Consider the following 16,030-nt stretch of genomic DNA (forward strand, 5'->3'; position numbering starts at 1 on the left):
CTCATAATTTTGTTTAAGAAATAAGATATTTTATTCTAGTCGTGGTCAGACGGTGTCCTTTTGAGCTGGATATAAACGATCCCTGTATCTAGAGTTTACGCTTCAGATTATCAGACTGGCCTACTGTTGGTTCATTCGTTAGCATTACATCAGCATTACAAGAGTTAATCCATACAGTCCTTCTTAGCTGAGGAAGGTGGTGCCCCGGTGTTTCATTAACAAATGCAACATCAAATTAAGTTAATTCCCCTACACTCTTTTGTCAAAAAGTTCTCTCCTCGCTCTATCTCTCCTCTCCTGGAATATCTCTGCCAGAATGCCATCTCCTGGCAACTTCTAACACACTATGACACCTCTGGTGGTCTTCTAAACATCATCACAGAAGTGATTTCCTAAGTCAAGAAAGTTGATAAAATGCTTTTCTTCCTGGTCCTTAAATTAGGACCAAAACTGCATCACTTTGGAGGATTTGGTCAGTTAGGAGTGATTCTGAGACAGTTATGAAACAGTTGACAAATATGGGACTTCATCTCCAACATATCATGCTACACCTTAATTAAATAAAATCAGAGTATCACCAATTATGTATCCTCTGTGATTAAGAATACTGACAGCAATGTATACAAAAATTGTTCATTTTGATAATACGGTGTAGTAGAATATAGGATAGGAACTTCAATTATTTATATATCTGATATCAAATCCCATATACCCATAAGTGGTAATAAAAACCAATGTGTGGGAGCTATGGATAGGGAGAGCTGTGATACTGTGAGGACAACAAATAAACTTTCCAAAAATTGTAAAGACCATCAGAATGGACAACAATCTTCCTGACATGATGGATTGTTAGTCTGCTGACATTGAAGGGTGACCATAATTTTGTCATTCATGCATAGAGTGCAGTAAAGAAAGGATTGGATCTTGAATCATCTTTATTTCAGCAGAGACAAATTTGTTAAATTAAACCTGGATCACCCCAAATGCCAATCCTTTGGATTGGCTCGGAACATCTCCAAACAAAATATGAGGTCAAAGCACATTTTTCAGGAGATGTTGGGTTAGTTGGGTCAGTCGTATGTATCACTTCTTATGTTAATGGAATGGCATGTCTTAGAGATGGCTGCATCAATTGTTCTGAAAAAGTCTGATTTGAAGTCTCTCAATAGTCCCCAACAGTAACCCAAACTTAGATTTTCTGACTTAGATTTTCTCTCCCAAGAGGATGGTGAGTGGAAAACTGTTGACTTCAAAAACACCTCCTCTGAAGACTATGGGTAACATAGCGGTCACTGCAGTATACTATCCTACTTTTTTAGTGTTCTATGTGTGGGACTCACCTAAGCGGAACTGGAGGTAGTCTGACTCACAGGTCTGGTGGTTCTCCAGGTGCAGGTCTTCTATCAGCACTACAATAGAGGAATTGATGTGCTGTGGGTTGTGGATCAGCCACTCACAGTTGAGGTTGTTGCTGTAGTTGGACACTAGGTACCCAGGGGAAGTGAAGTTTCCGCCAGCTGGGTTGCTCAGGACTCCACCACACTCTACCAAAAGGCAACATGAAAATGAAGGGAGACAATGAGAGGCACAGACACACTAACAAGAACACAAAGACCATATCTATATCAATAGGGGTTGAGTGAATATTACAAACAGATAACATAATACAGTTAATCAGCATCACAAAATACATCCCCACTACTGAACATAAAGTTGAATCAACACTTTTCTCATCAAGTGTCAACAAAAAGTTAACATTTGAACCATTATGAAGGGATGGTGCATATTGAGTGTTTGTATGTTCATCTATTTTTGTGAGTGTGTGTGTGTGTGTGTGTGTGTGTGTGTGTGTGTGTGTGTGTGTGTGTGTGTGTGTGTGTGTGTGTGCGCGTGCGCGTACGTGCATGCTCATGTATTACTGACGTTGTGGGGACAAAAATCTGTTTACACAGTCACATGTGGGGACTTACAGTCACATGTGGGGACAAAATACAGGTCCCCACAAGTTAAATCATTACATTTTAGGTTTGTGGTTTTTCATTATCAAGTGGAAATGGATTCATCAACCATACTTTTCATTTAGTCCAGTTGGATCTATGGTCTTCAGTAGATGAATCCATTTCCTCTCCACTGCCTGTCTGTGGCCCGTGGTCCAATCCCTTCTGCTCTCCAGGCCCATGCTCTGGACATTGTGTTGGCCATGGAGTTTAAAATGTGCATATAGGACACTGGTGCCACTCCCATTGTTTATAATATAAAAATGCTGTTTTATCCTGGTTGCAATAGAGTGTTTTTCATGATCAAGTGGAAATGGATTCATCAACCATACTTTTCATTTAGTCCAGTTGGGGATAGTTGGGGATAGGGTTAGGGTCAGTCTCCAGGAAATGAATGTAAGTCTATGTAATGTCCCCACAAGTGATGAAAACCCCTGTGTGTGTGTGTGTGTGTGTGTGTGTGTGTGTGTGTGTGTGTGTGTGTGTGTGTGTGTGTGTGTGTGTGCGTGTGTGTGTGCGTGTGTGCGCGCGCGCGTTGGTGCTTAATTTTGACTTGGGTACATTTGCAGAAAAAATCAATAACTCAATATTTATTTATACTGAAACCACAGTAGAAAAAGAGTAAAAATCCTGACTCCTTCTGTATCAGTTCTGTCACCTTGTCACCCTTTGTCATATTCTCATCAAGTAAACTCTAGTGTGTCTGTCTGTATTTCCCCACGGCAGAGACGCTGCAGGCACGAGCCCAAGTATTGATATGTGATGTCACCGTCATATGGAAGTTCTTCTGTTGGCTACATATACTCATCTGTGTATGGTGGTGGCATCACCTACTGACCCTTAGCAGGTTTATTTCAGACTGCAGCAGAAAGAGCTCGGTCTGTACCAGCTCTGTATGGAAAGCGTCCTGAGACAACTTTTGTTGTGATTTGGTGCTATACAAATAAAACTGCATTGAACTGAAAGCTCTACTGCACTTGAGCTTCAGAAATGCTTGGGAAAAAATAGCTTGTGTGGACGCTATCACACTACTTGATCGATAAAAGAGCTGAGCTACTGAAAACCGATTTGATTCAGAAAACAACAATACTACCACCATGCTATTAAGAAATGTAATTAAACTAGTAATGCTGTTACTTTTAGTGTAGCTAGTGCCCAACACTGAAGGCAAGGTAAGAATATTTGCCTTTAAGGAATAAAGCAGAGCCACTACCCTTGCAGTTACTCTGGGTTGGTTTAATAAATAGTGTGAGTGAGGAGACTTTAATTCATAAAAACTTAACCAAAGCTAAACACTTAAGTAGTGGCTGATTATTGATAGGCCTGGGCTTTCAGGGACCTCCGTTGGCCCCTGGACCTCACTTTGAGAACCACTAATCTATTTTTTTTGTCTGATGTCCCGGAAATTGTGCATTTATGTGTGCAAAAACCAAAATTTTTGCAGCGTGCACGGGTGGGGTAGGGGCCCCAGGGATTTCTTGTTTGGAGCCCCAAAAGACCCTAGCAACGCCACTGCAACAGAGAATAAGCATGTTTGGGTATACAGCACTTTGTTGATTTTGATTATCTTGAATATGTTATACATTACATAGTAGTTCAGTTTTAGCTTTGTACAAGGCAGAATATTACCTGCAGGCTCCTCAGAGGAGTAAGAAGCCATAAAGCCGCCATTGGACACAGAAGCATCAGTGTGGAATACAATGGTCATAGTGTTGCTGGAGGAGTGCACCTGGGTGCCTGCTGGTACTGTACCACAGAATCGCTGCAGGCGAGGGGCATCAACCGACACCCCATTCAGAACCTAGATGAGATAGGGGTTGTCATGGAGACACAAGGGTAGATAGGGTCTGTAGGTAGGCAGCAACATTGCCAGGATCAGGTCCTCTATGATAATGTCAATGTAGGTATAACAGTGATATATTCTGAGTGTGGTCTTACACAAAGAGGTTTGTACAAAACCTTAAGATGCAATTATGAGTAAGTTAGTTTTGAGATATCTGCTGGTAATTCTTCTGCCACCATTAGAATATTTTCTGGTGAATGGAATTCATTTGTGGTGTGAAAATTATGAAATATTTAAATGAATTACGAATACAAATTACATATATTTTGTTCAACTACACCTTGGCTAAATATGAGAACATGAATGAGAAGCAAGGTAAACTGGAAGAAGGATGACAGGAACAAAGGAGGAAGTCAGATGATATAGTATAAACAGCACGAAAATCCTTATTGGAAGGAAAATGAGGTGGATAGATGTGTCAGCAAATAGAGTACTTTCACCCAGTAGACCACAAGTAGATCACAGTTTCTGGCCTATATGAAACTGAAAGTCAAATTGATATTCGTAACAATAAAAATTATTTTAATCCATGATCTTTTCTGAAACCTAAGTAGTTATGTTGTATAAACTTGACCAAATATTATTAATATTATAGAAACATTTTTGCCTATACCTAACCAAGTAATTTTGTTGCCTGCACATACAGTAACTAAACTGCAACCATTTCACAATGTTAACAACATGAGGACGAATGTCTTGCACAATAAAAGTGGAACCTTCATTGCCATAGCCTTTCACAAGCACTCAACCCAATGGTGATATTTTGTTTTGGTGTATTGACACCTGATTAGTTATTTAGGTATGAGAATGTTTTTAAAATATAGGTGGAGAGGGACTCACATCAACATAGTCAAATGCACATGAAGTACCAGAATCTTCCAGTCGCAGGTCTTTGATGGTGAGTGTTACCCGGCGGCCTGGGGACATCATCAGGTCCCAGCGACAGACCCGGTTGTGTGGGTACAAGTTGGGGTAATTGGGAGAGGAGATTGCTCCTGAGGGAGCATTTAGCTCTCCTCCACATGCTGCAGTAAGAAGAGAGGAAAAAGTAACACTTCTTAAAATTGTTTTACATACAACATGAGAAATAACATATTCTAAATATTTATTCTAAACTAAAATAAACATTTTTATGCAAATGGGAACAAATGTGGGGTCATTCAATGTAGATGAAATAGACATGCTATGGTCTTTCATATTTGGCTTACTTGGATTAAAAAAAATGTGTTTGATATAAAAAAAATACCAACTTATGTTATAATAAGTTAGAATATGAGTTTAAGGTCTGCAACTTATCACTTTCAATTTTGTGTTTACAAGCATTTGTTTTAATTTATCAATATTTAGTTTTTATTACACAAAATGTCAAAATGCCCATCACAGTTTACGAGCATTTTCATGTTGCTTATTTTGTCTATCTAACAATGAAAATCTGAAGGTGTGTCAGGTGTGAAAAAGAGCAAAGCAGCAAATAAGAGGTATAGTTTACAGTAAGTCTAATATTGCTGGCAAATAATGAGATAAATTAAGATAGTATAACACTTTACTAATCCCCCAGGAAATTAGGGTGTTACAGGCAGCAGCAATAGTATAAGGGATATAAAAGGAGACTAAAGGAATAAAATACAAAATAGAAAATGAATTAAATTAACCACATATACACATACAAAAAAAATAATATGTAATATTACATATATATATATTGCATGAATGTAATGGCAAGGGGCTCTGTTTTTGTCCTCGCCACTGGCGGGGCACAGGGTGTGCACCCAGCTCATGGTATTTTGGGTAACTCAGGCACACACTGGGATGGGCGTTGCGGCACAGTAGGGGGAGGTGTCGGCATAATCAGCCGGCGGATTTGGATTTTCGGTCCATTTCGGTCCACACTGGCTGCGTAAAAGTGTGCTTGAAAGCTTGCCACCCCAGACCTGGTCAACTCTGTGTGCCCGCGGTGCACCGCTGGGCAAGTGAATTTTCGTAAACTGGCGGAGTCATGCGCCCACGTCACCAATACTTCACAGGCAGGTTTCCACAGTGTCTGGCATTTCACTGCAATCAATAATTAGTAACAGCCACGATTCAATGCAACTATCTGAGTCAGCACATACAGTCAGACCTAAATTTATATATTTTGATCCGTATCTCATCTGACCACATCGCAAGCGCGTTCGGCATGCGTAATGGTTACTCAACCTGACTGAATGTACACAGGTGAAACAGGGATGTCTGGTGATCTCTGACTCAAATTGCCTGGTGACAGACGTGTATGCCAATTTCCCCGGGTCGGCACATGACTCGTTCATCGTGGCGAATTCTAGCATCCCTACAGTCTTTCAGGGGGACACCCCTCTGGATGGGTGGCTGCTAGGTGATAATGGCTATCCACTGAAAACGTGGTTGATGACACCATATATCACACCTTCAACAAGATGGCAGCATGGTTTTAACAGTGATTTCAGCAGTGCTCGGTCAGTCATCGAACACACATTTGGGGTTCTCAAAATGCGTTTTAGATGTCTGGACTGGACAGGTGGTTCATTAACATACAGCCCTCAGAGTGTCATTTTTAAAGGTGAGGCAAGGAGCTGGTGTGTTGGTGAAGATTGGACTCGGCTATGTCAAACCCACTCCACACCTTCTCCCCTCTCTCCTTCCGAGTTGCGCTGCTGGGTGGGACTGAGATGAGAAGGGGGAGTAGTAGAGCCGGCAGCGCAGTGCACAAAAATACCAAAGTCTGCTCCTCCACGCCCCATTGGCGAAGCGGACCTGACTTTGCGCCGCAGTATGTAAACACAGTGCTACATTAAACAGTTCTTGAGTTGAACAGTCTGACTGCAGTTGGAATGAAGGACCTGCGGTAGCGCTCCTTCTTACAGAGTGAATGCAGCAGTCTGCTGATGAAAGTGCTGCTTAGGGCCCCCACCATCTCTTGTAGGAGGTGGGATGGGTTGTCCATGATTGATGTCAGCTTGGCTAACATCCTTCTCTCACCCACCTCCTCATGTTACGATCCTGCCTTCCAGTCTCTCCCAGTATGTCTCCTCTCCCTTTTTCCCTGTTTGTGTGTCTTTCTGTCTACCCCTGGAGTCATGGCCGGGCAGCCCCTCACCTGCTGCCAGCTCCTCCCACGGCGACTCACCTGCATTCTCTCTCCCTTCATTAGGGAGAGTATAAAAGACATGGACCTGCGTCTCCTCGTTGCCGGATTATTCCTCATTCCATGTCGATGTCTGGTTGTTTGGTCCATAAGTACGAGTCTCTTTGTCTTCCTCTTCTTGTCAGTAAAAGTAATTTTTTGTCCATCGTTTTCTCCAGCCATTTATTGTGCTGTGTTTTTCTTTTGTTTCAGTGTCTGCCTGCCGCTTCCACGCGTTCCTCGTGTCAAACCCGCTCCGTCGGTGCTCCTTCTGTTTTTCCACTCCGTTTGAGGGCGCCTTTTGTTACTTCGTCTCCCACTCCTTTTGAGTGCGCTTTCTGTTATTTGTTTGTTAATAAATTTATTCTTGGTTTTACACAATTCCTGCCTCTGGTTTCTGCATCTCTGGGTCCTATTACTTGGCGGCTGCCAGCCTAACACCTCAATGATGTCCAGAGGGCAGTCCAGGACAGAACCAGCTGTCCTGACCAGTTTGTTGCATCTTTTTTTTGCCCTTCCAAAGCTCCAGCAGACTACTGCATAGAAAAATTGCAGATGCCACCACAGAGTCATAAAATGTTTTAACAGTATCCTACATACTCCAAAGGACCTCAGTCTTCTTAGCAGGTGGAGACGACTTTAGCCCTTCCTGTACAGGACATCTGTGCTATTTGTCGAGTCCAGTTTGCTGTTGAGGCGAACACCCAGGTTTTTAAGATAAGATCTTTACTTTATTAATCACCACACAACATGCACATGCTTTTTGTAATCCCCCACGATCTCAATGTCCGCATCCTGGATGTTTACTGGTGTAGACTGTGGTACCTTCTTTCAGAAATCTGGTGGTTCAGTTCACTTGACAAAGTTTGTGGTGATTTCCTTGTATTCCAATTCATTCCCCTGTGATACATATCCAATGATGGCTGCATCATCAGATAACTTCTGGGGTTAACTAAAAATTATAATAATGTTTCACAAAGATTCAACATATTAATGACAAAGTGAGATTGCCTGGGTTAATAATAGGCATTGATTTGCCAGTGTGCAAGTGAGGATGTTTGAGAGTTTCCTTTGGGGAGGAAGGGCTCATTTGTAAGCCTTCCCCTCCTGGTGTGGTCTGAATGAACCATTTGCATACTGACTGCAATGTGCTCCATGTGCATTTACACCTGCATTAACATTGACAGTACGTGTTTTATGGCAAGAAATCCATACCTATTTCCAGATCCCTGTTCATACCAGATTAAAATGGTATGGTTATGTGATAACCGAATATAGAGAAATAAAGTAAAATTGGAACCAACTGAAATTTACATTGACATTTGTAATAATGCAAATTACTAAAAGTCAATTTCTGGAATGTCATTCAGCAGTATGTGGTGTAGGTCACAGAGATGGTACATTTTTAAACATGTTATACTGTTTTTGGTGGCCTTCACAAATATTTTTTCCAAGAAGTCCAAGACTATGCTGGGTCAGTAGCTTGACCTATTGAGGTCAGTTAAGTTGAGAGCTCTGAGAACATATAGGGAGGACTGGCACTTTTTATGGCGGTAGATGAGAGCTTGGGTGGATATGATGATGTATAGTGCAACTTGATGGGAACTGCAGTTTTTGAATAATAACAAATTAGTAATTGTTCAAATGTTGACAGTACACCCCACACGATTACATTTTTCAAAAAGGCAGATGGACGAAACCCTTGGAGAGAGAATGTAATGAGTTTAAAAAGCTAGAGGAAAGTTGTCAAGGACTTCAGCTCTCTGGTGACAATGCTCCCATAACCATGCGTATTGCAAATGTAAATATCATATAATTGTCATATAGTTTATGATGCCTAAACAAACAATCTTTTCCTAATAATCTTATGAAAATGATCATACCTTCAACACTGGCTTCAAACATCAGACTGAAGCCAGCTGCATTTACGCTGCCGTCACTGACAAATTTGACATAAGCAAAACTGTCAGATGTGTCCATGGAAGCCGGAAGTGTACTGCCACAATGTCGACCCAGAAGCCGCCCTGCACACAGTACAACACAGGAAGTTTATCTCATAGCAGATCTATGTTTTGCATCTTGGTTGTCTGATCATGTCAGTGTCAAGTAATGTGGCTTTTGCCTTCCTTCAAATAACCTCCTCTTGATTTCATTCTCCTATAGTAGGAGCATAAACTTATGCTGGGAAAATAGATGTGCAGTATGATTGTTGACAATATGAGTGCTCATCATTGCTACTGAAAACCATATTTTTCGGTGGCCCTGATGACATTTCACAAAATACAGCAACATTTCACAAAACACAACATTTCACAAAATGTAACATTTTGCGTTGTGGAAAAGAATGGACCACACACAGAACCAACATGCCGCTGAAAATGTGTTTCCTGATAAATTATGTGTTTTTAAAATTGTTGTGTTCTCAAATATTTTTGTGTTTTGACCCTCAGGGCAAACTTAATATTTGTACTTAAGCACTATATTTTTTTTTACTAAAATTGACACATCTTCAACTTCTGCAGACGCATCTTTGATTAGAAATTTGTGAAACAACTTTAGAACTCAGGTAACCATGTTGAATTTTTAAAATGTTATTTAATTAACTGTATACTCTGATCCTCTTGTATTCTCACCTGAGCCATTGTACTCTCTGATCTCTACATAGTCAGCAAAACATTCTGGAGTGGTCTGCAGGCTGATGTTTCCATAGTTGAGAGTGAGGTAGTGCCCTGTTGGTACCTCCAGGTACCACTCACAGCTGGAGCTGTCAGGATAATTGGATCCTGGGAATCCAGGACTGTGGATTGCACCCCTCTGACCAATGTAGGTACCTCCACACGTTCCTGAGTGGAATTTAAGACACAAAATGAGAATATGGCCATTCGTGTTTGGCTCTCTTGCTCAATTTTTTATTTTTTTACAATCCCGATATGAATGCTGAAAGTCATGAAAGTCATTTTCAGTGCTTTTCTGTTTTAAAAGAAGATAAAGAGTACAACCTAAAACCTGTTGTCAATCCTTCACTATAGGATTTGAAAAGTTTCCTCTTTCTTTGACATCATCCACTGACAGTTTCAACTACCATATTTACTAAAACAAGAAAGCCCGAATTTGACACTGAGTGACAAGGTTTTTGCTTTTTGGCTGATCATCTTCAGATTCCCTGTAATGACTTTGATTTGCCTACCTATGGAGTACTTTGCCTTGAAGCCTTTGTGGGTAACGCTACTGTCAGTACGAAACCTGAGCATCATGGAGGAACCTGTTGAATGTTGGGTCGATGGCAGGGTGTTGCCACAGAGTCGGGAAATTAAGCCAGCTTCAGAGGTGGAGCCATCATGCAATTCCAAGTAGTCATTCACACAGCTGAGAAATACATGAATGAATACCTGAAAACATATCTTGTCACGGTCTTAATCCCCAAAGCATTGCATTGTCCAAAATGGCAGACTGTGAAACTTTTTAAAATACACCTACACCTTTTTTCAATCCTTCCCTAATGAAAGTTCAGGCTTAAGAGGAAGGTTCCTCCAACACGGAGACCCATGACCCAATTATCGGTCTCCAAAATCTCATGACCCCACCAGCCAGAGTGTTGTCAAATTGTCACATGGATTTAAGTATAGTTTAGCTATATCAAAATGGTAACTCTTTTAGAGATTGAGGAATATAAATGAATTCCACTGCATTGACCCTATCGCTAAATTATTAGATTAAACTTTAGAAAAGGAAAGCACAGCAAAACAAAGAGGTAGAATATCATTTAGCTTCCAAATACACAAATACAGTACACTGTTAAATCTAAATCTAAGCTGTAATGAGCAGGGATAAATGTAAAAATATTCAAACATCAGCCTGAAGACAAACCTGCCAGTGGGCTCAATGTAGAATTCATCTTCAAAGTCAATTTGGACAGCTTCTCCGTTGGGAACAGATATGACCCAGATACAGTCAATGTTCTGGGGGTAGTTTTGTGGAAAGTTAGGGGAGGTGATATACCCTGGAGGATCATTATCATTCAGCACAATGAAGCCTCCACACGCTGTAAAAACATAAAAAGAATATGTTTATATTGGACTTCTTCAAAACATTGATCAGAATTACTCATTGCACCCAGTCCATATGCTCCTATCATTGATAATGAATACATAAGCGGTATGAATTTACAATTGTAAAAGTCTCTTACTGGGCCCAGTACCTAAATGTATTGGCTCTCTGCGTTCATCAGAATGGTTTGAACATACCTGTGCCCAGTGTAAATTGCCAAATTTCTCCAAGTTGTGCCATGTGTGCAAGTCGGAACGACACACAACTACATTATAGACATCAATAACAAAAAAGCTGTACAGACTACCAACTAAACTGTAAATCGGGGTGGGGAACATCCAGCCTCTGGGCCACAAGACCATTTAATCCAGCCTGTGAGGCAATTCATGAATACAAAAAAGCAACTCAGAAATCAAAACAATTCTCTAGACAGCAATTGTTCCTGAAACCAACCTTCACCTAGCGTTTATGTTAATATCTTGTTGACATGCATCATGGTGACTGTCTTTTTTTCTGTGTAAAAGGCAAGACCCACATCCCCCCAGCACATCCCCACAAACTCATGTGGGGATGTGCCCACAGTGGTGAAAAAGACCAGTCTCGGGCATCATTACAGCTCAAAACATTTTGAACTGGATGAATTGCAAGGACAAATGTGCTTGGATAAAGTTAACACTCTTTGGCAGCTGTGGCTCTGGAAGTAGAGCAGCCATCCACCTACCAGGTTCAGTCCCCATTCACTCATCCATTTACCATTTGGTGGAGTTTGGGTGCCCAACAAACAGCTTTCACAACACCACATTGACAATGTTATACAGGCAAATTTCGGGGTGACAGTCTACTGCTCTCGAATACTTTTAGGGAGGGAAGAAGAACTGACTGGCAACAATAATCAGTCAGCTTCTCTAGGAATTTAGGTCTTTAAAGTGCCAGTTCAAATCGGATTGAGAAGGAGAAGAAGCCCCCCTGAGCCCTGAGGAAGCAACTCATCACTCTCCGACTGGCAGACAGCCACAGGCGTCATGCAAAAGAGATGACCAGGAAGCATGAAACCATCGTAGCAGACCCTTTTACGTTCTCCAGAGACCTACTTGCACAGAAGCGTAATGAACAACTGTCATGGCAAAAGGAGGATGTTGACAAGCATCTCCAGGACATGCATATGGATACAGAGAGAAAGAGGGACCTGGGTGAGTGTGAAATCCTTGTGAGTTCAGCATCACCAACCACAGAGTTTGATTCCAGCGAGCCTAGTCGGAAGGAGGTCCAGGAAATAATAAGAGCAGCAAAAGCAAGCTAAGGCCCTGGACCCAGTGAAGTACCAAACAAAGATTTGGATAAGCTTCAAACCAGCAAACCAGATCCTTAGTGCTGAGGAAAGGGAAAGTTGCTGAACAGTTCTGTTTTTCCCTAGGAAGCACTATGATTCCATCCATCTCAAAGAAGCTGTTATAGAGTCTGGGTAAGGTATTCGACAGCTCACTGAAGAATACTGAATCCATCAAGGCAATGGGGCAAGAACTGGAGAACCATCTGGCTACAGTAGACAACTCTGGGCTTCCAGGCAAATTTGAGGCATGAATTTACCAGCATGCAGTTCTCTCACGGATCCTGTGGCTCTTACTAGTGTACCCCCATGTCAATAGTTGAGGGCTTTGAGTGGAAGATCCGCCATTACCCCTGCAGGTGGCTGGGGCTTTCTACAAGTCTAAGCAGCACTGCTCTGTAGCTCACACTCCCATTTTGTAGTGTGACAGAGGAATTCATTGTCACCTGAACAAGAAAGGTGCTGCAGTATAGAGAATCCTGGGTATCTGGTGTTGGTATTGAGGTCAGGACAGGAAGGAAATGAATGCCCACAATGTGGTGCAATGCAAGTCCAGGCTTTGACACAGGATGCTTGTGGGCCAGAGTTAGGCAGCAACCCAACAACTAGCTGTAACCAAGCCAGCAACAGAGGAAATGCCAGTTGGTACAACAGGAAGTAAGAAAAGGTGTGGAAGAGGTGTCCAGCTTCATTAAACCTCTTCTGCTGGGGCAAAATTGAGACTCTTGCATATGCCTTGTGTTGTCAAGCTGGGACATTGGAGAACATTTTCAGCTGCTGCCCAAAAGCCCTGGGAGATGGCTGCTATCGTTGGCAGCATGACCAGGTGTTGAAGACCATAGCTGAAACCACCTGCTCTATCATTGCCCATTCCAAATGGCAGAAACCAGCAGAGCAATTTATCCCTTTTGTTAAGGCTGGATAGAGGCCGAAGGCATGCCAAAGGACACCATCAGGTCTCCTGACAACAGCTGAGGACTGACAGCTGTTGTCAAGCACAGCACAAAGGCAGCAGAAAGGGCCTCAAGATGGGTGTTGTTGAGGAGGACAGAAGCCAGAGTCTGATCAGCTCTGGCTGGGTCGCCTGGGAGAGGGTGTCTGAAACACCCAATGATCTTGGGACACCAAAGAAAAAGGTCGAGGAACGCACAAACCAGCAGGACCCAGCCACGTAACCAAATACAATTATTTTGGGGAGAGAGATGTAAGTGAGATGACAGACACAGGGAGATGTTCTCTTTTGCTCTCCCTTTTTATGAGCAGCCCCACTGGTAAACCTCCTAGTACTCTTGATGGCCACTCTTCGTCTCAGTTTATCACACCATCAACATCTGGGCTTTTCCATATCCTTAACTGTAATTGTCAACAATTACAGTAATAACATCGTTGTAATTCATTTGTCACTGATAAAGTCAACAGTTACTATCACAGTGCTGTACGAACATTAACCATATTGAAATTGTGATGAATTCCACTGACAGAAAAAAGGTGAAAAAAAGATTGGTGATTGTACCCTGACTGTAGGCTTCAAAAGTCATCTTAAAGCCACTGGCCTCATTGGTGGCATCAGATACAAAGTGAATAAATAGGTGGTTGTCAGTAGTCTGAAGGAGTGATGGTGGACTTGAACCGCAGAGACGTTCCCCCAGTAGTGGAGCTGAACAATCTGGACCATTCCTGAGCTGTGGAGAAAAATACATTTGAATGAATAATAACTGGGATCAATAAACAATAAACAATCTACCAACTGATCATTAATTGTACCAGGGTAATTTTACATAATAAAAACTACTGCAGAATTTTCTAACTTAGTCTATAACAAATTTCATGATCCACTTTTCATCATCCACTGTTTCAACAGCAAGATACATGAGTAGCTTTACAAGTAGTTCAAGGATTACAAATAACTGTAAATGCACGTTTGGTCTTGGTAAACCTTTCCCTGGCAGTTTAACTCCAATTCTGTTATGATCCGCTAGCCTGTCTGTTTCCTAGTGTTTTATTTCCCCTTTTCCCTAGTATTATTCGACTGTCTGTCTCTTTCCCTGTCTGTATAAGCTGGGCGTGTCTTGCACTTACCTGGCTCTGCCCTGTCAGCAGCACACCTGGCACGCATCAGCCTTAGGGCATCAAGTGCTAACATACTGTACATCCAATACATTTTACCCATCACATCCTCAGACCTAAACGACTAAATAGGCCGGTTGGGTTTAGGCACCAAAGCCACTTGGTTAGGTTTAGGTAATAAAACTACATGATTACCTTACCCACCTTCCTTCAAATGCGGACTTTCTTGGTCTTTATACAGTACTATGTCACCTGATTTCCTCCTTTGCTAGCATTATGATTACTATGGCCACGAGATGTCATCACCTAACAATAAACATAAATATGGGTCTTAATAACCTACTAGCACAGTGAAATATTAATGTATAGATTAATCATTCCTTATACACATCACTTCCTTAACAATTAACAATTAGCAGTTAATAACACACTTTTCAATTCATTCCAAAATCACAGATCTACATTCACACAGCGGTTAGTGTGCTTCGTTTACATACTACAAACAAAGTAGAGTCAAGTGTGGGGGTCGACAAGTATAAATCCAGCTTGTGAATCCTCACATATGTCTTACAGATGAAGATTAATGTGTGTATAAAAGAACAAGAGGGTTCATAATTTTTTCTTGCTAATGAAGCAAGGTGTGCACAAGAACAGAATGCCATAAATTCATAGTTAGGGGAATTATGTGTTCATAAGACCAGATTTTGCTTTCCATATGTTGTTTACCTCCAGGTAGTCGCCTGAACTGCATCCAGTTCCATAGCCCTGAATCTGGAAGGTTCCCTGGAAGGTGACAGAAACTGTGAAGCCAGGCATCACCATCACATGCCAGCTACAGTCCAGGCCAGGCAGATAGTTCAGGGGGTAGTAGGGACTGCTCAGGACACCCCTGTCGACATGTAGGAGGCCACCACAACCTGAAAAGGCAAGTATTATGGTTATTTTTATTAATATTATGATCATTGTTGCAGAGCAGTGGCAGTAATTGAGCAGGACAGGAAATATTGAAAAGGAAAGGATTATGATGATTATGAATTTTACTGTCCAGCAGTAAATGTCAAATACATTTTGGAAATTGGTGACGCAAATACAGAAGGTACTAAAGTGAAGCCAGATTTTATAGTGTTCATTGTCATACATTTCATTTCATATCTGCTTCTAAATAAATATCCACTTTGTTAAACATTCAAGCATTCCTGGAGTCTCTGCATCACTGCTGACAGTGAAATGCTGTTTTTCACTGACATGAAAATTTCCGAAAGCATTTTTCAAAATCTTTTACTAATTAAAATGTTTAATCCACACACATACACACAAATGTAAAAACAAGTTTTATTTTTACAGGAAGGTGAGTGGTGGACCTATTTCTTAGCCATTCCTAGAGTGGATGCCTCTCTAATGGTCATGTCAAGACTCCAGGAGGGCATTGCACTGAAGGGCTTTATTTTTCCCAAATTAACCCATCTTCTCTGACTGAAAGTGTGTTGAAATGGTTTAAACAAAACAATAGCATGGACTGTGTCAAAGTCACTGCTGCACACTGTAGAGAGAAATTCTTGCCTATAAGTGACACTTGATGGCAAGTCTGGAGTTGTTTTACAACCCTGATT

At 41.4% G+C, this 16,030-nt stretch overlaps 1 protein-coding gene across 1 annotated transcript in view; it reads right to left on the minus strand.

Annotated features, from left to right (window-relative positions):
* The window catches only part of cubn (cubilin (intrinsic factor-cobalamin receptor)), a 203,514-nt gene that overhangs the window by 52,689 nt on the left and 134,795 nt on the right, over positions 1 to 16,030 (minus strand). Inside the window, exons 42-50 of the mRNA XM_070986347.1 lie at positions 15,147 to 15,337; positions 13,867 to 14,035; positions 10,847 to 11,021; positions 10,167 to 10,345; positions 9,613 to 9,822; positions 8,863 to 9,003; positions 4,681 to 4,865; positions 3,627 to 3,798; positions 1,341 to 1,544 (exon numbers count right to left, since the gene is read on the minus strand). Of these exons, the coding sequence (XP_070842448.1) occupies positions 1,341 to 1,544; positions 3,627 to 3,798; positions 4,681 to 4,865; positions 8,863 to 9,003; positions 9,613 to 9,822; positions 10,167 to 10,345; positions 10,847 to 11,021; positions 13,867 to 14,035; positions 15,147 to 15,337 (1,626 nt within the window). The remainder of the gene's footprint in view (positions 1 to 1,340; positions 1,545 to 3,626; positions 3,799 to 4,680; positions 4,866 to 8,862; positions 9,004 to 9,612; positions 9,823 to 10,166; positions 10,346 to 10,846; positions 11,022 to 13,866; positions 14,036 to 15,146; positions 15,338 to 16,030) is intronic.

Source organism: Chaetodon trifascialis, chromosome 18 (assembly GCF_039877785.1).
Source record: "Chaetodon trifascialis isolate fChaTrf1 chromosome 18, fChaTrf1.hap1, whole genome shotgun sequence".
NCBI lineage: Eukaryota > Metazoa > Chordata > Actinopteri > Chaetodontiformes > Chaetodontidae > Chaetodon > Chaetodon trifascialis.